Source organism: Hypomesus nipponensis, chromosome 4, assembly GCF_054491055.1.
Source record: "Hypomesus nipponensis isolate SF chromosome 4, ASM5449105v1, whole genome shotgun sequence".
NCBI lineage: Eukaryota > Metazoa > Chordata > Actinopteri > Osmeriformes > Osmeridae > Hypomesus > Hypomesus nipponensis.
Window position 1 is genome coordinate 14,765,463 of NC_140364.1, and position 23,317 is coordinate 14,788,779.

At 49.4% G+C, this 23,317-nt stretch overlaps 1 protein-coding gene across 1 annotated transcript in view; it reads right to left on the bottom strand.

Annotated features, from left to right (window-relative positions):
• Window positions 1-23,317, bottom strand: part of osbpl10a (oxysterol binding protein-like 10a) — a 49,695-nt gene that overhangs the window by 13,743 nt on the left and 12,635 nt on the right. Inside the window, exons 4-7 of the mRNA XM_084696901.1 lie at window positions 20,194-20,262; window positions 15,694-15,900; window positions 8,519-8,747; window positions 4,126-4,256 (exon numbers count right to left, since the gene is read on the bottom strand). Of these exons, the coding sequence (XP_084553027.1) occupies window positions 4,126-4,256; window positions 8,519-8,747; window positions 15,694-15,900; window positions 20,194-20,262 (636 nt within the window). The remainder of the gene's footprint in view (window positions 1-4,125; window positions 4,257-8,518; window positions 8,748-15,693; window positions 15,901-20,193; window positions 20,263-23,317) is intronic.

Genomic DNA, 23,317 nt, shown 5'->3' on the forward strand with positions numbered 1-23,317 from the left:
GAATTATTATTATATTTAATCATTAAATATTTTTATTTTGCTTTATATTAAAATCATACAAATGTCTCTGGCTCTCCCTCTTCCAGCTCCTCAGCTCTCTCAATACCTTGATATGTTTCTCTAACTTTTTATTTACTGGGGCAAAAAAGGCTGCAATGTCCCTTCCTCGGTTCATGATGACTACTAGAAGAAGAAAAACGTGAAAACAGAAGGGAACGGAAGGACCATTTTACAGGGGGCACTGGCCCCTGTAGGCCCCCATGTAGAACCGCCACTGGCGGGAACAACAGCTAGGGGCGTGCGAGTTCCCATCTGGGAACGCTCAACTCAGGAGATGGTTGGATGTGGACACACACACACACACACACTGTGTGGTTAGATTTTTGGAGAAGAGATCAGGTGAGGAGAGAGTATATAGTCCTGAGAGAAAGTCCTGGATGAGAAGCTAATCTTTCAGCAGACATAAACAGGACATGGTCACCAGACGGGTACCAGGGGAAATGTCTTAAGATGTACACTGCTTGGCCTTCTGTGGACAGTGAACAGTGAACGTGATTGTTCAGTGAACAATCCAGTTTTTTGAGAATCTAGACGTGAAGGTAGCCAGTCTCCTGCCTGAAGGAAATTAAGAGGGTTTTGAAGTTCTATTTACTGTTAAAGGTTGCTGTTCAAACTTCTATCTTGAGTGCAGATTGGATTCAAACATCATCATCACACACACTTACATACAGTACACACACATGGACGCACACACACAAGCAGGACTAAGTGTCAGCACAACTCTAGATGAAATCCTGTTCCTAAAATTCATTTGACTCAACCTGAATGAAGTCACACAATAATTGTTAAAGAGAGAGAAAGAGAGAGAGGAGGAAAGAATGAGAGAGAGAGGGAAAAGAGAGTCAGAGAAAGACAGCGAGCGAGAAATGAAAGCGTTGTCATCATCTAACTTCAGCCTGAAAAGCTGAAAGAGCAGAGCTGCAAAACAATCTCTCTTCCAGAACTTTCCTCGGAGAACAGAGCCCTGTCAGGACGCACCTCCACCAGGCGGGGGGGGGAACCTCCGACACCCTGAGAGAACACAGGCCGCACAGCCCCAGAGGGGGTAACAAGCCTCAGAACCTGGCGAGGGCCACATCTCTCAGCTTTGTTGTGGGAGGAAGTTGGAGGAGGAAGTGGAGCCTAATTGGCAGGTGTCGTCCTGAGGTCGACCAACCGGAGAAGAGATCGGCGGAGAGAGGGGGCGAGGATGAGGATGAAGGTGAGACGCGGGGCTTGATCAGAACACGCCCACACATCTGTCAGGTTCACAGTTTATCTTCTAAATAGTTTGTGTGTTCAGGGCTGTGGAGGTGCCTTGCAAACAGCAGGCAGACTCTTAACGATAGGCTTTGTACAACAGGAAACTCTGACTTGGGAAAACAACTATCTCAGATAGAGGGAGTCACAACTTAATTCAAGCTGATGTTTTTCTAGTTAGTGTTGAGGGATAATCTTTAACCCTTTTCCAAGTCCCATGTTAAGGAATAGCAGGCCTTTTCTCTTCTGTTTGGGTGTGGGATGTGTGAGGCAGTGAACCTCTCACCTACCACTGCCTTTTACAGGTCGAAGGAGTCCAATCTTCATGGATAGAACCTAAATAGAAATAGAAAAGTAGTTCATGTCTCCAAACCCCCCCTGGCGCCATGGTGTGGTTGTTATTTATCCATCTCTGAGAAATGTTCGACTGAAGCTGTCTTTTGGCAGACAACTGACGTCACACCATTGCTGTGGGGACTTCTCTAGGATAGCACTGTGGTCCAGCGCCACACCATCCTTCCACCATCCTGCCCCCTGCTGGAACGTGGAGGAATTACCACTAATGTGTGTGTGTTCTGGCCTTTCCAGACTGATACAGGCAGCAGAGAAGAAAGTGGAACAAAAAAAGGGAGAACAAATGCCTCCAGGCTTAGACTAAGATCCAAGCAGACTAATCCCTAACCCTAAGCCACGCTAGCTGTCCCTTGATGTGAAGGTGTTGACGTGGAGGCCGTTCATCAACTCAGCCACCAGATTTCTCACAAACCGATCCAGCAATGTCCACAACCTGGCTGCGAGGACATGGATATGGATATGCATAAATTACCCTGGCAGGATTTCTGCCAACTCAAGCACTTCCACGGCCCAATCTCCCTCCATCCCCTCCACCTCCCCCACCCTCCCACACCTCCCGACACACACACTGGCGCCTTGCCAGTGAGCGATAAGGCCTGTGGCCTTTCTGTCGCAGACTGCTTGAAGAGGGTGATGCCTCCCAGCCAGGAGACGCGTCTCTGAGCTCCACGACTCAGCCCTCCACCCAGAGCTGCTGCGCCCAGACACTGGCAGGATGGGAGCTCTCCTGGTCGTTCACCTGGCCTCACCACAGCTGTGTCTGAGGCACTGGGACTCTGAAACAGCTCATATCTGCTGACAGAGAACAGGTTTCGCACAGTAGGGGTGCAGGTATGTTTTCAAACGTTGGTTGGTCAGCTTTTTGTTTCTATAACTGAGGATGCGGGCGTCAGATGTAGTGAGGACGTAATGTAAGTGTGGGGACCGGACAGATTTGTCGGTTTCAAATCGCACTTAAGTGTGGAGCACTGATTTGTATCATAAACCTATTTTGATATTTCCCGTTGCGTGGTGCCTTCCTGCAGGTTGGAGCTGCAGTTTAGTCTGCAGCCACTAGATGGCAGTCTGACCAGCAGCTCCTTCATGCTCCCCAGACACAGATCATCTTAACTGATGTAAACACTCACGATCTGGTCCAGCCACCAGCAAATAAATAAAACAAGACCACTTCCACACCACTTCAGATAAATCTCTCCACCTTCTCCTCCCCCTTTCCTTTCAGCTCTTCTTCGTTCTGAGAGAAGACGATAATGATCTCGTTAAAGGAGAGTAATCAGAGAAGAAAGGATGAGGGTGAGTGTCTGTGTCGAGCCTGAATAATGAGCCAGGGTGGTTAGCTATGTCTCTCTCTCTCTCTCTCTCTCTCTCTCTCTCTCTGTCTCCCTCCCTCCCTCCCTCCCTCCCTCCCTCTCTCTCTCTCTCTCTCTCCCTCCCTCCCTCCCTCCCTCCCTCCCTCCCTCCCTCCCTCTCTCTCTCTCTCTCTCTCTCTCTCCCTCTCTCTCTCTCTCCTCTCCCTTCCTCTCACTCTGCTCCCTCCATCACTGATACCACTCAGTATCTGAAAGTGAAACCATGGTTTTGAGTTTAGTACAGCTTGGGCTAACACTGGAGCCCGGGTTCGATTCCAGCCCAGGCCATTTCCTGCATGTCTCTCCCCCTCTCTCTCCCTCTGCCTTTCCTGTCACTCTCTGTCTCAGAGATATAGAGGAAACAAAGAGATAGTATCGTCACACAACCGATGAATAACAAAGATTATTATGAGAATTACGGCATCAGTGAAAATGTTCTGGTAGCGACAGTCAACACATTAATCTTTACCTGCTTATTCATGACTGACAGAGAAGCCCTATTAAACTCTAATGAGAGTTGTCAGATGCAACACACACACACACACACACACACACACACACACACACACACACACCCTCCTCTCTAACCTGGCCTCTGTCAGTGCTCCAGGCCAGACTAGACGTAGGCAGGCCACACCGAGGATTCTGTGTGCTTCACAGAAGTCTTCTCCAGGGAGAAGAGCTAAACCTCCTCACTGTGTGACCTACTTACTGTTCAAACTTTCAAAGGCCCAGATTGGCTGCCTGCATGGCCCCCCTCTCTCCCATAAACACAAGATAACCACATCAAGCTAGTCAGACTGTCATCAGCGTCATTCTCACCACAGTCCCACTCTCACAGTCGTGGGTGGCTGCTGCACTTACACTGGAATGAGACTGGCGTCGAGGTATGAAATGGTATCATTCCAGCCAGGTAATAACACTGTTAGAGAGAAAAGGAATACGTAGAAAGGAAAAGAGAGAGAGAGATATTAGAGCGAGGTAAAGACAGAGAGGTAGAGAAAGGTAGACGTAGAGAAAGAAGTAGAGAGAAAAAAATAAGAACAGAGAGAGAGCGAGAGAGGGAGAGAGATAGAGAGAGGACTAGAAAGATTGAGAGGGGTCAGAGGGTAAGGGCTCCTACCTCAGCACCATGGGACAGACTCTGGTTCCTGAGGGAGGGGGAGGGGTCGCTGGAGTGCAGTGGAGTTAGCCCTCCGTTCTTCAGGGGCTCCCCCGTCTGGGACTTTGGTACAGTCCACACAGGAGCAGCATCTGCAGGAGGGAACAGGGAGCACGGTCACAACCAAGTGACTACTGGAAGGATTTTGGGGGGGGGGGCTAGAGGTTGAGAGGCAGTCTGTTTGTACAATGTACTGTAATCTTACGGCAGGGGTCATTGGAGGGATTGAGAGTGATTGAACGGTATTGATGTCCTTCCATTGATCGTTCTTCTAGAAAGGGAAGTTGTCTGAGAACCGAGGGGATGCAGAGGAGAGAGGGGGGGGGGGTGGCAACAGACCCTACAGCATCACCTCCGTGTAAGAAAGGATGTGATTGGATTAAAATAAACAGATCTAGGTAAACTGTTCAGTCAAACTGAGCTGTGTGTGTAACTGTGTGAATGTGTGTAACTGTGTGTACGAGTGTAACTGTGCGAGTATGTCTGTGTGTGTGTCCAACTCCACAGGATGCTCCAGATATTGACGTAACCTCAAACGTTGATAAGCACCACTGAATAAGCTCACAAAGCTGGAGTTTTTTAAGTGGCTCGCAGTGGAACAAGTGAGAGGCGCAAGCGAGTCGTGACCGTTTGAAGTCTGTCTAATTATGATCACAGCCCTCTGCATATCCTTCCTCCTGTTCAACAGGCCCCCTCCTCCTCCTCCTCCTCAAAGCCTTCACTGAAAGCTTTTGTCCGAGGTGTGTGGACTTGATTGGAAGGATGCCTGGGGCCTGTCTACCTTGATAGAGTGCTTTAATACTTTGACACTAAACAGTGTTGGTTCCTCCGGGCCCTACACACCAAACACTAGTGGTCAAACGCTGACTCTGACGTTATGGAAGACCTGACCTCAGAGTGGGAAGGGGACTGTCTTCAGGTAAACTATTTCTGTGTTGTTTTGTTTTGATCATATTTTAACTATTTCTTATGAATCAGACAGACACCATTTTTTTTTGGAGAGGTTTCAGTCAACCAATGGAGATGAGACACAAAGCACCAGAAAGAGAAGCCGTGATTGGAGGAGAGACATGCGGAGGGAGGGAGGGGGGGGGGGGGGGTGCAGGAAAACACTCATGCAGTATGTCGTCCCACTGGGATACACTTCCATTTCTGGGCTGTCATCTGTCTCAGAAAAGTTGCTTTACAACATCAAAACACCCACCCCCACACACACACACACACACACACACTCCCTGAGTGACATGCCGTTCTCCCGTCAGTGGCAGATGCCATCCTGGCCGCTCTGTGGCGGCGGAGGAAGGCAGGCTGGGAGGTGTACAGGCCTCCTGCCTGGACGATCCTGGACCCCCTCAAAGGAAAACACCCTGCAGTCACAGCAGGCTGAGGGAGGGAGGGAGGGAGGGAGGGAGGGAGGGAGGGAGGGAGGGAGGGAGGGAGGGAGGGAGGGAGGGAGGGAGGGAGGGAGGGAGGGAGGGAGGGAGGGAGGGAGGGAGGGAGGGAGGGAGGGAGGGAGGGAGGGAGGGAGGGAGGGAGGGAGGGAAAAGGATAAGGAGAGAGAAAGATAGAGAGAAAGATAAAGAGATGGGAGAGAGAGAGAGGAGAGGCAGAAAGAGAGAGGGGTAAAGAGAGAGAGATGGCCTCCTCCAGTCCATCCTAGGTCAGGACACCAGACATCCCCCATGAACCCTCCATGCTCCAGCAGCCATACTGGTCCCTCCTCCCAGAGCCCAACGGGGGCTCACCATTGGCCGGCAGCCTCAGGAGAGCTCAGAGTGACCACCATGCCAGCCAATCAAGCTCCCACCTCATGCTAGGCGCACTGTCGGCTCCGTGCAGCCAGGACGTGAGGTATTTTTGCCCATGCAGCAGAGGGAAGGGGGGGGTGGGGGGCTGAGTTGCCAATAGCAACGAGGGGGGAGGGGGAGTAGCGTAGTCGCTAGGCGATGCCCGTGTGTAAACTGCCACGGCGAAGCGCAGAACCTGTTTGTGATGGCGCCGGGCGCCCGGACGAAGGGAACCCGTGGGTTCTACCCTGGGGAACCGAGGTCTAGTCTGGGGGCGTGAGGGGGGGCGGGCGGGGGGGTACATGCCGTAGCCGGGGGGCAGAGGGGCCCCCACATGACTGGTCGGCCAGGCAGCGGAAGAAGAGGGCTGAGTCCTTGCGGCCGGGGGCATCTGCTCCACACCAGCCCCCATCAGAGCACCGAGGTGGGGTGACTGTGGGCACAAACACAACAACACCAGGGGCATGAGGACCTGGAGGCCGCCCACACCCCCATCCCATAATACTGCCTCACCCACACCTCCATCCATCACACTCAGCCCCTGTCCCCACCACCCATCCCAGAATAATAATAATCACAAGACACTGACTCTGGACCAGCATTTCAACACAACCTCCATCGATTTTTATCGTACAAACCAACCTTCGGAGTTAAAACGCTGTAGTTTGAATTTCAATGAATACAAGACTTCATTCGCTCCCTATAATGTGGGGGTGACATCATTGGAATTCAACGAAGCACCTCAATCCTCAAAGGACTGGGCAGTGGGCACATACAAGCATCATGTCATGGATCAAGACTGGACCTGTAGATCTTTATGTGGTATCTTTTGTTCATCATACATTAAAATACGTAGCAACCAGGGCTCGAAATTAACTTTTTGGCTTACCAGCCAAGATGGCTGGTAGATGAGAACAATTATCAGGCAGCAATATTTTTTACTGGCCAAAATTAATCCTGGCCTTTCAGATGTACTCTGAAATTAGTTGACATAAACAACCTTTATCTATGATTTTAATATCATTGTAAATCACTCTTAGAATGGATTAAACAAAATCAACCACTTTTACTTTTTGAAATACTGTATTAACTCAGGGGGTTCCAGGGGCCTACTACTGCTCCTGCTCAATGTGAGATGGGTTGTCCTTGTCCATGAGGTTTGGTCTTCACATCAGACCAGCTGCCTAAAAGCAGAAATGCCCTGCTTGACTTTTTTGGTGTATAAAACTTTTGTTGTAGAATTGATCAAACTGTAAAATGATGAACTTTGTGACGCGACCAAGAAAGAGACATGGCTGACTTTCGTGACGCAAATTAAAATTCTGATGTGACAGATCAAGGGGGAATTGCTTTCTCTCTTAAATGCTGTCATCCTCGACCTTTTTTGTCTTTTTAAATCTAACTTTGTATTATCCGTGTCATTCTCTAGCTGTTATAAAGATATCTACCCGGTTTTCTGCCACCTAGATGCGCGCACAACTGTTCGTGTTGGCGTTGCAAGCTTTTTAAAACCATGACGGGCGCGGTAGTCGGGAGCTGTACTCCGCAACTTCACTCTCCACATGGCGGAGCATCGGACACTTTTTAGTCACCAGCACAAAAACCCACTTGGCGGGTGCCTATTTCCAGCCCTGGTAACTGTAACCGAGGTGTCGCTGTGGTATTCTTTCTCTAATGCCTGGTAGCTGAGATGTCGTGACTTTGCAATGCGAGTGAATACAGACCGTTCCTCCACCATGGAAATACAGTAGAATACTGTGCTGCTCCTTGTCCTGATGCACTTCCTATAAGACCTACATGTGTACATGCAGCACAGGCAGATGGAAGCAGCCTTGAGGCCGGAACAGGTTTGCTTTGAAAGGTCTTTATTGGATCTGTTTGGTGTGGCAGAGAAGGAGACACAGGGCAGAGGTTTGTAGGCACCGGTGTGGATTTGCTTTGGCATAGATCCTCTCCACTGAGGACAGACGATGTGCATAGTTGTATCTGAGTCTGTACACACATACAATCCTGGCAGACTTCATTATGTTTGTCACATGCACAGGGCATCATCACAGACTAAAATGACTTCCATATGTCTTTGTAAACAACAGCGACTATAAATACACTTTGGGACTCCCCCACTCCTTTGGCACTGGCAGAGTAACTGTTCTGAGAAGGAATTATTAATGTGATTAATGCAACTATGCAATTGAGGTCAAGGCAAATGCAAAGAACAGTGAATGAGGGGGGGGGGGGGGGGGCGATGGCATCAACAATAACAACAAACAAGACAACACTGCAAACTACAAAAACAAGAAACAAACAAACAAGAAGAAAAAAACAAAATAAAAAAAACACACAAAAATAAATAAAGATACAACACTAAATGCACATTCAGCAGTATTTATTGCACACGCTCAAGTTCAAAGCTCCGGTCAGGTAGGGACAAGGGCCACAGTCCAGGTCCGCAGGGTCCAGCCCCGCCGTGTGGCCCTTGTCCTGGTCGGCCCCGGGGCCTGCCAAGGGGGGCGGGGGGGACGGGGGACGGCCCAGCGCCAAGAGAGAGGGCCCCAGGGGGGACTCACCGGAGGGGGGGCAGCGGGCGAGGCTGGCCTGGGGCTGGGCTTGGGGCTGGGCCTGGGGCTGGCTCTGCTGGAGGATATTCAGGCACTCCCCCAGGCAGCCCAGCGTGGCGGCGGAGGTGGCCTTGAGGAGCAGCAGGTCCTGGTCCAGGCAGGACAGCGGGCCCCTGGACGGCAGAGACTCGATGGTCTGGACCAGGCTCTTCTGCTGGCCCTCCACCTGGCTCATCACCTGGGGACGACAGGAGGGACATGGGTCAGAGGGTCAGGGGGTCAGGATAACATCCATAATCTCTTGTTTTTTCGATAATGTTATACTGGATAGAGACAGAGAGGGAGGGGAGACACAGCAGAGCTCCAGGGGGAATTCGAACCCAGGAAGTGGTGTACCCAGCAGGGGGGCCCACATCCATGACCTTTGAAGGTACGAGGATAAATAGTTTTGATTTGTACTGGGGTTCATGATGTCACCAGACAGTGTTACTGCTGGGTCCTGCTGCAGCTGTCTAAACTCCCTGAACCCATAATCGGCTGACTTCTCCATGGCCCCAGGAAGGAGCAAACAGCAGTTACAAGTCACAACCCTCTCTCCTCCTCCCTCGTCTCTCTAACCCGCTCCTCTCCTTCTCCTCTGTCTCTATCACCATCTCCCTCAGTCCTTCTCTGGAAATAAGCAGCCCCCACACCTATTTCTCTCCAAGCCTCTCTCTCCCCTCCACTTTCTCTCTCTCTTCGTTTAGAAAAGAAAGTCTGCAGTCGACAAATTAAATACGTCAATTAAGCTCCATTCATTCAGCTGATGACATATTTAAGGTAGTCGTGCTTCCTGCAGATCATAGAGCCACTTCCTCTCTAAGTCGTTCCTAGCAGGACGGTTGGAGGTTCTTCCTGTTTGATTCAGCAGGATGTGATTGGGCCAGATGAGGGTATCCAGCTAGCAGTTACACTCAGAATAATGAGTGATCCGCTAGGCTCATTAATACCATACTGCTTTGCTGAAAGGACGGGGGAACAGGACAGGGTTACTGTCAACCCAGCCAAGAGAATCCACCTCAGAAAAACATTAGAGATCATTCTTTATCCAAAGTGACGTACATTAATAGTATATCAAGTATAGAAACTCAGTCTTGTGTGGGTCTGAGCTGGGTCTGGATGGTGCTGGTGGTAAAGCATTTTCAAGACTGGTTGAGAGACCGTTTTGTTTTCACACACACACACACACACACACACTTCCTTCCCACTCATCACCACATGAAAACAGAATCTGTTGGTAAATCTGGTCGGTTTTGCCCCATGAAGGCAGTCAATGATGGTGTGGCAGTGGATACTGGCTCTCATCTTTCTTCCACTTTCTCCCTCCTTTACCTCGCTCTCCTCCTCTCCTCCTGCCCTCCGCCCCCCTCCCTTCATGATGATGATGATGGGTCCAGAAATAGCCCAGCTGACAGATCCAGGAGTCTGGCCCATCTAGCTGCTGTCTCTGTCCCCAGTCAGGGCTAGATGGGTTCACCTGACAGACCCAGTCAGGGCTAGATGGGTTCACCTGACAGACCCAGTCAGGGCTAGATGGGTTCACCTGAAACTGCTGTGATAGAGACAGATAGACAGATAGACTGTCTATACAGATAGACAGATAGACTGTCTATACAGATAGACAGATAGACAGTCTATACAGATAGACAGATAGACAGTCTATACAGATAGACAGATAGACAGTCTATACAGATAGACAGATAGACAGTCTATACAGATAGACAGATAGACAGTCTATACAGATAGACAGTCTATACAGATAGACAGATAGACTGTCTATACAGATAGACAGATAGACTGTCTATACAGATAGACAGATAGACAGTCTATACAGATAGACAGATAGACTGTCTATACAGATAGACAGATAGACAGTCTATACAGATATACAGATAGACAGTCTATACAGATAGACAGATAAACAGACAGACAAACACAGTGCTCCAGCTACACGACAGAGACTAAGATCTACCAGAGCTGAGATCTACCAGAGCTGAGATCTACCAGAGCTGAGATCTACTAGAGCTGAGATCTACCAGAGCTGAGATCTACCAGAGCTGAGATCTACCAGAGCTGAGATCTACCAGAGCTGAGATCTACCAGAGCTGAGATCTACCAGAGCTGAGATCTACCAGATCTGAGATCTACCAGAGCTGAGATCTACCAGAGCTGAGATCTACCAGAGCTGAGATCTACCAGAGCTGAGATCTACCAGAGCTGAGATCTACCAGAGCTGAGATCTACCAGAGCTGAGATCTACCAGAGCTGAGATCTACCAGAGCTAAGATCTACCAGAGCTAAGATCTACCAGAGCTAAGATCTACCAGAGCTGGCTCCACACCTGCTAGAACTTTCCATCTGCACCGGTTACACACCCCAGTAGTAGGACACCCCCCCCACCAGCATCATCATCATCTCTGGTAGCAGCACGTAGATGCTGGCTTAGTGACCCCCAGGATTCCTGCCCCCCCTCCTCCACCTGCTCGTGTATCTGTCAGAGAGTGGAGAGGACGGTGGAGCCTGGACCCTCCTAAAGCCCACAGAACAGCACTGTGTCAATCAGCCTCAGGGCAAGCTGTATTCCTCCTTTACCTCCTCTGCTCCCTCTTGTTCTCTCCTTTATCTTTCCCTTTCTCTAGAGCTCACTCGATTTCTCTCCTTCTGTCTCCATCTTTCTTTCTCTCCTTCCTTTCTCTTTTCCTCTCTTGCTCCTTCGCATATTTTTCTCTCCTTCCTCCTCTCTCTTTCCTTCTCTCTCTCTCCCCCCTCTCTCCCTCTCTCCCCCCCGTCTCTCCCTCTCCCTCTCTCCCTCTTCCTCCCCCCACCCTCTCTCTGTCTCTCTCTCTCTCTCTCCTTTCCTCTCCTCTCCCCCCCCCCTCTCTCTATCTGGCCCAGGGCCAGTCGTGTCTTCAGGATTCATAAGCCTTTATGGCCACCATCAACATGGAGGTAGTATAACACAGGCAGGGCCAGGGGAGGGAGAGATAAAGAGAGAGCGGGAGGTAGAAAGGTGAACAGAGAGATAGTATAAAACCCCCCTGATAGGGAGAAAGGAAAGAGAGAGAAGAAGGTGAGATAAAGAACAAGATAAAAGGAGGGAAGGATCTTAAACTAGGATCATGATGGCTGGATGTAGGCCAGGCAAGGAATCAAGAGCTATCCTTCTCTTCTCCTCCTCCAGTCTGTTCCTCCTGTCTGTTCCTGTCTGTCTCCTCCTGTCTGTCTCTTCCTGTCTGTCTCTTCCTGTCTGTCTCTTCCTGTCTGTCTCCTCCTGTCTGTCTCCTCCTGTCTGTCTCCTCCTGTCTGTCTCCTCCTGTCTGTCTCCTCCTGTCTGTCTCCTCCTGTCTGTCTCCTCCTGTCTGTTCCTCCTGTCTGTCTCTTCCTGTCTGTCTCCTCCTGTCTGTCTCCTCCTGTCTGTCTCCTCCTGTCTGTTCCTCCTGTCTGTTCCTGTCTGTCTGTTCCTGTCTGTCTCTTCCTGTCTGTCTCTTCCTGTCTGTCTCTTCCTGTCTGTCTCTTCCTGTCTGTCTCCTCCTGTCTGTCTCCTCCTGTCTGTCTCCTCCTGTCTGTCTCCTCCTGTCTGTCTCCTCCTGTCTGTTCCTCCTGTCTGTCTCCTCCTGTCTGTCTCCTCCTGTCTGTCTCCTCCTGTCTGTCTCCTCCTGTCTGTTCCTCCTGTCTGTTCCTCCTGTCTGTCTCCTCCTGTCTGTCTCCTCCTGTCTGTCTCCTCCTGTCTGTTCCTCCTGTCTGTTCCTCCTGTCTGTCTCCTCCTGTCTGTCTCCTCCTGTCTGTCTCCTCCTGTCTGTCTGTTCCTCCTGTCTGTTCCTCCTGTCTGTTCCTCCTGTCTGTTCCTCCTGTCTGTTCCTCCTGTCTGTTCCTCCTGTCTGTTCCTCCTGTCTGTCTCCTCCTGTCTGTCTCCTCCTGTCTGTCTCCTCCTGTCTGTCTCCTCCTGTCTGTCTCCTCCTGTCTGTCTCCTCCTGTCTCCTCCTGTCTGTCTCCTCCTGTCTGTCTCCTCCTGTCTGTCTCCTCCTGTCTGTCTCCTCCTGTCTGTCTCCTCCTGTCTGTCTCCTCCTGTCTGTCTCCTCCTGTCTGTCTCCTCCTGTCTGTCTCCTCCTGTCTGTCTCCTCCTGTCTGTCTCCTCCTGTCTGTCTCCTCCTGTCTGTCTCCTCCTGTCTGTCTCCTCCTGTCTGTCTCCTCCTGTCTGTCTCCTCCTGTCTGTTCCTCCTGTCTGTTCCTCCTGTCTGTTCCTCCTCTGCTCCCACGTGTGCATGTGGATGTGTCATATCTGCGTCTCCATGAGAAGATACTCAGGTCACACTGACCCTGCGTTCTGGGGCGCGTGGCAACAGTAACCACCGACCGGCCGCGTGTTTGACTTTGTGACGCCACCATCTGCTCTGTGTTTTCGCGACGTGCTCTGAGCGAGGTCACCTCAGGGGACACACGCAGTCCTCACAGCCAGGAAACAAGAGTTTGTTTTTAAAAAGCCTGCCTCCTCACGAGTAGTGACAGAAAAAGGACACGAACAAAACGAAAAATTCATATTCCTCCTCAAAGCTCCGCTAAAACGACAACGTCATTTGAATATCAAGCAGGAGACTCCCTCCCAACCGCCCGTTGTGAACGCTGCCAAATCGTAATGCTGTTCTTTCCAAGGGCAGCCGTTCCAACATGTCCTCTCTGTTCATCCCCCAGTGTGAGTGGACTTCATCACCCCTCTCCTCTGCAAGGCATCATGTGATCATCTGATCAGATACCTTCTATCCAAAGCGACGCGAGGGTTGAATTACACCCGCAGCAGTGATGGCTGCTGGTCTTTCAAAGAGGGGAAGCTCATTTTCGGCCTACATCCTAAAAACGTTTATTTGGCTAGTTTACTGGCTAGTTCACCCCTACGAAACTAGCATAACCTACCTACTGAATGAATTAATGAATGAACAATCTAACAAAACAATATCAATCTCGAAGGAGGAAATGTGAAAATGAGGTTAAACTGAAACAAGGAATGTGGTGTATAATTGTATGATGAAAATTGGTTAGCAATTTCACCAAGCAAATACCAAGAAATACATTGCTGCAGTTTGTCTTTCAACTACAGTTGCAAAATCTGCAATGGGCCTGAGCTGGAATAGCTTCGATGACTTTTTATAGTCCAAAATTACTGTCAATCAAAAGGAGATGCAGTCTTTCGACATTTCGACAGACCCTCCAATCCCCATACGGAAGCCCAGCGTCCAGACCAGCAATCGCAGCATTTATCCAATGACCGTATAGTTTCAAAGCACTGAAAAAAACTGTTCAAAGCAGCCCCATTGAAGTCCATGGAATCTGAGCTACAACAGGGAAATGCACTGTGGCGCTTCGGGAATGTGTGAGAAAGAAATTATTCAGTCGACCTGCTGATATATGTAGCTGATTCTGAAAGAACTCGTCTTCGATATGAACGTGTTCTAACGCATTTCAAATGTTAACACAATAGTAAATATTTGACCAAACATTTTTTGAAATGTTAGGGGAAGCTGAGCTTCCCTTGCAGTCTTTAAGAAATCATCACTGCCTCCTGCTCTACAGTCATATACTCTAACCACTGAGCTAAACCTATTCCATCAAGGTGTGGATTACACCAGGTATTGGCTAAACCGTGGGCCATTCATCACATCCTAATCTGAGCACACTCTGCCAGCGTCTCTGTAAAGACTCTTTGTCCAAGAGGACAGAGTCCAGTCTTTGTTCCTGGCTTTCCTACCTGGGCAGTGCTGACTGTGTCAGGTAGCTTCAGGTGAATGATGACCTTTGACCTTTGTGTCCCTGACTCAGAACCCAGGCCGTTAGTCTAAGAGAGAGGGGGAGTCATGCTGGGGGGATAAAGGGCTACTGTGCTGTTCTACAGAGTAGAATTGTTTGTCTATACTATTTCAAACTGTAATGCTATACAGTAGGCCTATGTAGTTTAATGTGATATAGTTAAGTATGTACTATGATAGTAGTATTAAATTAGCATAAGTTATGTCCTTGAAAAATATCAAACTTTTTTTACTCCAGGTCTTGTGAGTCCAAGTCAGGATCTATTTCTGATGACACGGCGGAAATGTCAGGAGAACATTCCTTGCCAAGAAGATGTGAATAACAGTAGCAACATTTTTCCAAGATGACAGTGTTTGAACAATTCCTCTCTCTCTCTCTCTGTCTCTCTCTGTCTCTCTCTGTCTCTCTCTGTCTCTCTCTGTCTCTCTCTGTCTCTCTCTGTCTCTCTCTGTCTCTCTCTGTCTCTCTCTCTCTCTACAGTCTTAGTTCTGCAAAGCAGGAGGAACCTGAAAACTCCCCCTGACAGGGTGAATGAGCTCAGTCATCATTCTGTAAGAAGTCCTTCCATCAGCTAAGTGTGTTCGAGCCATCTTATCTCCATCTTATCTCCATCTTATCTCCATCTTATCTCCATCTTATATCCATAATTCAGCAGCACCAGCACACTGACAGCAGCAACAAGAGTGTTCAGAAACTCTTTCGGCAAAAAAGCGGTAAGCAGCATGTTGACAATCTACAACTTTTCTTATTGAGTCTGTCCCATATAATATTAATAATACTAATAACAATGTCTTCAATTGGCAGACACTTATCCAAAGCATTTTTCAGAGGGGGACTTGAACCAGCTGCCTCCTCATCTGCAGTCATCTGCCCTAACCACTGAGCAACACCCACCCAGCCATCCCTCCTCATATTCCCATGAGCCTACCCTAAAGGCCCCCACCCCGTCCTGTGGCATGTTGAGCAGTATGGATGTATGCAGGAAAAACGCCTCTCCAGCTAAACGCACAGTACAGCCTCCCAGCTTACAGCAGAACAGCGTAGTCAGGTCAGGAGCCAGGGACTAGAATATGTGCTGAACTCACAGCACCAGCAGCCAGGCCAAACCACCAGCACCACACAGCTCAAAGGCAGGCTGCACACTCCCCAGCAGGGCCTGTCCCGTCTGTGTAGATATGATCAACAACAACAAGACAATCACCCCGGGCCCACGTCTGGATAATCCTTTAAGCGTCGGACACCTTGAACGGACTTTCAATTGGTTTTCAGACAGAAACTATTTATTTTTTTCTTTTGTTAAACTGTTCTATGATGTCATCTTAAAGGGACGTCTATGCCCCACCCACCTCTTTGACCTCGGCCAGGTGTCCGGGGTGCTGGTTCTGGGCGCGGCGGCCGGCGGCGGGAGACTTGTGGTGGGTGATGGTGACGATGTTGCTGGGGGGGCCCGGGGTGGCCGGGGGGCCCAAGTGCCTCTGGGTGACGGGGGAGGAGGACGGGGGGAGGTGGGGGAGGACGGAGAAACTACGGGTCCAACTGGACGATGAGGAGGCCTGAGGGGGAGGGAGAGAGAGAGATGAAGAGAGAGAAAGAGAGAGAGATGAAGAGAGAGAGAGAGAGAGAGAGAGAGAGAGAGAGAGAGATGAAGAGAGAGAGATGAAGAGAGAGAGAGAGAGAGAGAGAGATGAAGAGAGAGAGATGAAGAGAGAGAGAGAGAGAGAGAGAGAGAGAGAGAGAGAGAGAGAGAGAGAGAGAGAGAGAGAGAGAGAGAGAAAGAGAGAGAGAGATGAAGAGAGATGAAGAGAGATGAAGAGAGATGAAGAGAGATGAAGAGAGATGAAGAGAGAGAGAGAGATGAAGAGAGAGAGAGAGAGATGAAGAGAGAGAGAGAGAGAGAGAGAGAGAGAGACAGAGAAAGAGAGAGAGAAAGAGAGAGAGAAAGAGAGAGAGATGAATAGAGAGACAGAGAGAGAGAGGAAGAGAGACAGAGAGAGAAAGAGAGAGAGAGAGAGAGCGAGAGAGAGCGATAGAGAGAGAGAGAGGGGGGGGGGAGAGAGAGAGGCTTAAAGTCTAGGAAACTACGTTCATTTTCTTTCTTCAATAACTGTTAAAAAATACGAACCTGCACAGAAACTCAACTAAACAAAGCCCTCGGATCATGTAGGCAGTACGTGATCCTGGAAACCTAAAACACAGACTGACCCCTGTCCTGGACTGAGGCATCTGAAGCGCAAAAGCAAACAACTCCAAAGATCCACTCTGGGAACACGTGGAGGTTAGACTTCACCAGCAGTTAAGGAGATTTAAGAAGCTATCAATCTTCAACAGGAAATTCCTACCTTTTGTTTTTTAGCACTATAATCTGCAGCTCAGATACTTTTTATTTTATCCCTCATCCCTTACCTTTTATCCTTCCATTCTACCACTCTCCTTCTCCCTCCCTCCCTCCCTCCCCCACCCTCCATCCCTGCAGAGCACATTGTAGCAGAGAAAATATATAAATAAATCAGACAAAACCACCCTCCCTAAACACAGCTGTTCACTGACGCAGAAACAACCAGGCTTCCCTTTTCAAACAAACTACTTTCTCTTTCTCTTATACATAAATATATATTCTAGCTCTCTGTCTCTATCTGTATCTCTCTCTTTCTCCCTGTGTATCTCTCTCTAGCTCTCTCTCTCTGTTTGTATCTATCTCCTTCTCCCAAGGCCTTACTAGACCCACAAACCAGTAAGATCAACTGGGACAAAAACAAACAAACAGAAATGAGAACCGCAGATCAAGATGAAGGTGATTTACGGCTCCTTTACGTCTGCAATCTAATCTAATGCATACGCAGTACCCTGGACTGGGAGATGACTGTGCTGAACTACGGTCGCAGCTGACATCCTACACCCCCAGCACAGGTCATGATTTACAGTGAATAAGGAGCAGGTTTCCGGGACTGGGGTATCCTTGGTGTCATCAAATGAACAGGGAGAGAGAAGAGAAGGAGAGGTGGTTGTGGGAGCAGGGCAGTGAACAGGGCCTAACGCTGACAGCCAAGCAGAGGAGCGTTCAGAGGAGCAGGGCCCAGGTCTGTCTGTCTATAACTGGCTCAGACCTGCAGGCTCCCAGCTGAGCTTCACAACACTGGACGAGACAGGAAGAGACTGACAGAGACGGGGGGGAGAGAGAGGGAGGGAGGGAGGGAGACAGAGAGAAAGAGAGAAGGAGGGTGAGAGAGAGAGGAGGGTGAGAGGGGCGGAGGGAGGGAGAGAGAGGGAGGGAGGAGGAAGAGAGAGTGGGTGGGTGGGGGGGTTGGGGGCGTAGGTTGAAAGGCATGCTGGGAGTTGGGCAGGGAACGATGGAGGGAGATGGAAGAAGAAAGGTAATGAAGGAAAGAGAAAGAGAGAAAAAGAATAGCAACAAAAAAAAAGTGAGGGATGGAGAGGTGGAGGGTATGATGAATTGTCTGGATCCAGAGAGTGAAGCGTTGTATAAGTGCAAGTGGAAAGAAGTTACTTTGTCAAGCATGCTTGCAGTATTCAGACAGCAAGATGATTCAGAGTGAAACAACTACTCTGCTCATCCGTAGCTACAGCAAAATATTCCTCTTTTCCAAAAGAATGGTTCTACAAGTGTTCAACATTTAATTCGACATTCTGTTGGAGATTTATACAATTAAAATGCACTTCCCAAACAGGAAGATAGACACTATCTTCCTGCAACACCAGCAGTATTTCAACAAGCACACCTCCTTAACACACACACACACAAACAAGCACGCTTCCAACACATACATTCAAGCCCACCTCCAGCACACACACACCACACACACCACACACACCACACACACCCCCCAGCAGGTGTCTGTACTGTGTGGGAGTACTTGGCCACAGACTACAGCAGGCGGGAGGCAGAGAGGAGGACAGCACTGCAGCCGAACACTGAACAGTGGCAGCCAAATACACCTTGACAGAGCCTTACGTAGCATCCACGCAGCCTCGACAAACACCTGCAGAGAGTTAACACAGGGGGCACTGTTAAAGTGCACCTGCCATAGAGTAATGGGTACAGTAACGGGTATAGATCAGGGGTTGAGCATTTGAATGCAGATGTAGAGTGTGCAGGTTCAAATCCCCCTCCGTGGGCCACTCGGATTAAAGCTTCTGCTAAATTAGCACACTATTATTAAGATACGTTGTCCACGACGAGCATGGGAACATCCGTCCGATCTCAGCAGAACCCTCTTGCTCTCAGTGACTGAGGCAGAACAGGCACCGTGACACAGCCTGAATCCCCATCAGACAAAAAGCATGCTGATAGAGAGAAGCAGTAAACAAGCAAGATCAAAGGTCGAACACAGACGCAGGTCCTGCTGGGTCGCCCCCTGGGGGGGGGATGACCACCGCCATCCATCACGCCTGGTTGGTAGGTGGTGCTACATTCAAAGCTGGTATGATGAGCTGTACTGCCTTCACACGTTGAAGCCTGACTGAGGCGTGAAGCCTGACTCTGAGGAGTGAAGCCTGACTCTGAGGAGTGGAGCCTGACTCTGAGGAGTGGAGCCTAACTCTGAGGAGTGGAGCCTGACTGAGGCGTGAAGCCTGACTCTGAGGCATGAAGCCTGACTCTGAGGCGTGAAGCCTGACTCTGAGGCGTGAAGCCTGACTCTGAGGCGTGAAGCCTGACTCTGAGGCGTGAAGCCTGACTCTGAGGCGTGAAGCCTGACTCTGAGGCGTGAAGCCTGACTCTGAGGCGTGAAGCCTGACTCTGAGGCGTGAAGCCTGACTCTGAGGAGTGAAGCCTGACTCTGAGGAGTGAAGCCTGACTCTGAGGCGTGGAGCCTGACTCTGAGGAGTGAAGCCTGACTCTGAGGAGTGAAGCCTGACTGAGGCGCGAAGCCTGACTCTGAGGAGCGAAGCCTGACTCTGAGGAGTGAAGCCTGACTCTGAGGAGTGAAGCCTGACTCTGAGGCGTGAAGCCTGACTCTGAGGCGTGAAGCCTGACTCTGAGGCGTGGAGCCTGACTCTGAGGAGTGAAGCCTGACTCTGAGGAGTGAAGCCTGACTCTGAGGAGTGAAGCCTGACTCTGAGGCGTGAAGCCTGACTCTGAGGCGAGGCTAAGTCAGGATAGGTTAGCCATGATAGTCAACTCTACAGACAAGAATCTGAGGCTTAGGAGGAATTAGACTACAAGTGTATTGTCATGACAACTGTGCCCCCCCCCCCCGCCCTCCACCTACACCCTCCTGGTCACGACATGAGAACATATCTTCTGCCTGTTGTTATGACAAGTGAAAATGAAAAAGGAAATCTCCCCCCTCCTCCGTCGGATCCTCTCTATCTATTTTCCTTTACCTCTCTCTATTTCTCTTACTCTCTCCCACCCTTTTTCTCTCTCGCTTCCTTCCTCCCTCCCTCGCTCGCTCTTCCATTCCTCCTTCACTCTCTACCTCTCTCCCTCCCTCTCTCTTTCTCTACTTCCCCTCCTCCCTCCTTCTGTATCTCTCTTCCTCCTCCATCTCTCCCTCCACTTCTGGGAGCTTGGACTGATCAAGGTTAGGCACTATAATTGGACTCTCCCACCAACTCAACTGAGCGGTGTTTTCTAGAGGAGAATTGCTACATTTGGAAAGAGAAAATGGCCACAGGGTCTGTATGTATTAGAGTCTGTTTGAAGAGCCTTTATCAGTTATCAGTGTTCGCAAAAGATGTTTGCCAACCAGACTGACGTGACAAGCCAAACCATTACAGACAGTTAAGAGGGGAGTGGGCGTGTGTGTGTGTTTGTGTGCATGTACAGGACTATCTGCTTTGGAAAATCCCAGAAAGAGAGTGTGAGTGTGTTTGATATGACTCACCAGTCCCTCCTGGCTGCCCCCTGTCCTCTCCACGCTCAGGTGCTCGTCTGAACCCTTCAGCTTCCTGCCCTGAGGACAAAACAAGCATGACTCAGAACAAACACACTTTAACAGCAACCCACATTTTTTTTCCTATCAATTCCACCACCCCCCCAAAAAACACATTGTCACGCTTCACCCTGCTAGCTCTCTACATTGTCCCCTTCACAAGCCAGTGCCTTCCCAGCTGGGAAGTTCCTCCACAGGGATAGGAAGGGGCCAGCTCTGTAATGAGCTCAGTACTTCACTGGACCAGTGGTCCCACACGGTAGGGACACGTTACCCTGCAGGGCGATGGTTTCAAACAGGGCTGAAGAAACAGCCTCCTTCCATGCGATCATTCCTCTGACGCACTACACCACCACAAAAAGATACTGGATTCTTTTTATTTGACCTTTGTTTTGCCTGTTGTGCCGATTAAGAACAGGTTCTTATTTACAATAACGGCCTGGCAAGAGTCAATGGGCTTCTTGTAGGAACAGAAATAAGCAACAACATACATATATATATAAATATATATATATATATAAATATATATATATATACACACACATTAATTAAATGGAAGACTGAACAAATGGAAGACTAAATAAACACCCAGAAGACTAACAGACACAGCTACACAGAAAGCCTAATCCAAGCCTAGGCCGCACCACGATAAGGAAGCGATGCACAAGACAGCAGGTCTGGGACTTAGTTGAAGGAAGATCGAGTCACAATAACAGGCTGCGCTAAGGAGCAACATTTATGGGAGTTAGTGTGGCAGACAGCAGGGGAGGAACTGTTGTGCTGCATGGATGGATGGATGGATGGAGGGAGGGATGGAGGGAGGGAGGGAGGGAGGGAGGGAGGGAGGGAGGGAGGGAGGGAGGGAGGGAGGGAGGGAGGGAGGGAGGGAGGGAGGGAGGGAGGGAGGGAGGGAGGGAGGGAGGGAGGGAGGGAGGGAGGGAGGGAGGGAGGGAGGGAGGGAGGGAGGGAGGGAGGGAGGGAGGGAGGGAGGGAGGGAGGGAGGGAGGGAGGGAGGGAGGGAGGGAGGGAGGGAGGGAGGTCAGAGCTAACACTGATTGTATCAGACAGCCAAGAAAGAGAGAGAGACAGAGAAAGAGACAAAGAGAGGGAGGCAGAGTGAGAGAGAGATAGGCAGAGACACAAAAAAGAGAAAGAGAGGCAGAGAGAGAGAGGCAGAGAGAGGGGGGACAGAGAGAGGGGGGACAAAGAGAGGGAGAGAGGGAGGGACAGAGGCAGAGAGAGGCAGAGAGAGAGGCAGAGACACAGAGAGGCAGAGAGAGAGGGAGAGAGACAGAGAGAGGGACAGAGGCATAGAGGCAGAGAGAGAGACAGAGAGAGAGACAGAGAGAGGGAGAGAGTGAGGGACAGAGGCAGAGAGAGGCAGAGAGAGGCAGAGAGAGAGGCAGAGTCACAGAGAGACAGAGAGGGGCAGAGAGAGGGAGAGAGTGAGGGACAGAGGCAGAGACACAGAGAGAGGCAGAGAGGTATGGTTTAATAACACTTAAAAAAAATATGGGTTTTACTGATGTAGGCTACTAGTTAATCTGGTGTCTTATCGTCTTGATTTCCCCTACTAGATTGTGTCAGCTTTCTATACACCTCGGAACAGGATATGAGGTACTGAGCTGACCCACAGAGGAATCACAATGGATGAGACTGCTCTGCTTGTACGGCATAGGTCATATTCATAGACATAGTCAAATCTAGAAATTCAAGGTCCGGAAATCAGGTTGCTCAAATTCGAATGGTGTCTTGTAAGACTGTATTAAACACAACCAATCATTAAGCCGTACCCTGACTAATTATTGGACGGGATACTTGTCTGCCTGTCTACCTACCTACGCACGCACTCTGCCCGTGCACTCACTGCACATTACTAGTTTTGTGGGAGTGGCTTTGAAGGGAGGGGGTGGTATTTTGGTTTGAATCGTGTCAAACAGAAGCTAAAATAACTTTCCTAACCCAGCTTTAAATTGAAAAAACTGAAACCATATAGTGAATGTCGACATGCGCTCAATGTGTTCGCATATTTTGTTAATTTTAAAATAATAGCTATAGACAAATAGCTATCGTTAGCTTTTAGCTAGTTTGGGTTCTGTTGCTATAGGTGACGACTTACCGCTGGTTCCATAAAACTTCCGCGTTGAAATTAAGTTGTTAGGTGCGTCACTTAGGCTATATTAGATATGTTCGACTTTATGCAGCGACGGCGGCGCCGACAGACGGCTGCAGCCGGCTGCGTTGAAGCTGAGAACGCCATTGGCTACTTCAAGTCAGCCGGGCTGCAGGTGGCTGCAGGCGACGCCGGCGCTGCATGAAGTCGAATACACCCATTGACAAGAAGTGAAAGCCAATAGAACGCTCCATTGCAACTCCAGCGCCCAGTAGCAGCGCTACGCATCCGCCATTTTGGGGTGAAAGCGACTCGTCAGTCTTCAAGCTTGCTGTCCGTTTGGCAATATCAGCTGCTTTGTTTAAAAAAAACAACTGAATGATGACAACACAGTATAACGTAATCACTAGACTGGTGCTCATCAAATCCCTTTAAACAGTTTATTTCACAGACAAGTCTTCCACTTTTTTTTTTCCACAAAAAAAGTTTGGTTTGAAATTCTTTACAGGGCATTTTCTATTGCGCTGATTTGGCTGTGAGATTCGCTCATTTGGGGTGTCCAAGATAGGATGGATTCTGATCTGAATCTAGAGTCTAGCCATGTACAGGGCTCGACATTAAGGCTTGTCCGGGACAAGTGGATTTTTTCGTAGGGTAAGTCTGGAAGAGTAATGTACTTGCCCCACTTAATGTGCCACTCATTACGTCTATTTGACCGATTTTATTTGACCAAATTCTGCATTACCAAAACACAAAAAAGTGGCTTTGTCCCAAGATCTCAGACCGTGCAGCTAATTTAATACTCAATACTTCAACGGGGGCTTATTGCTTGAAAGAGGAATTATTTAATGTATCGTGTCAGTCAAAGGCGTAACCACGCATTCGTTGAGGGTTCGTGCCACCCCCAATATTGAGAAAATACCAATCTGCCCCCCCAATATGAAGCAGAAAATATGTAGCCTA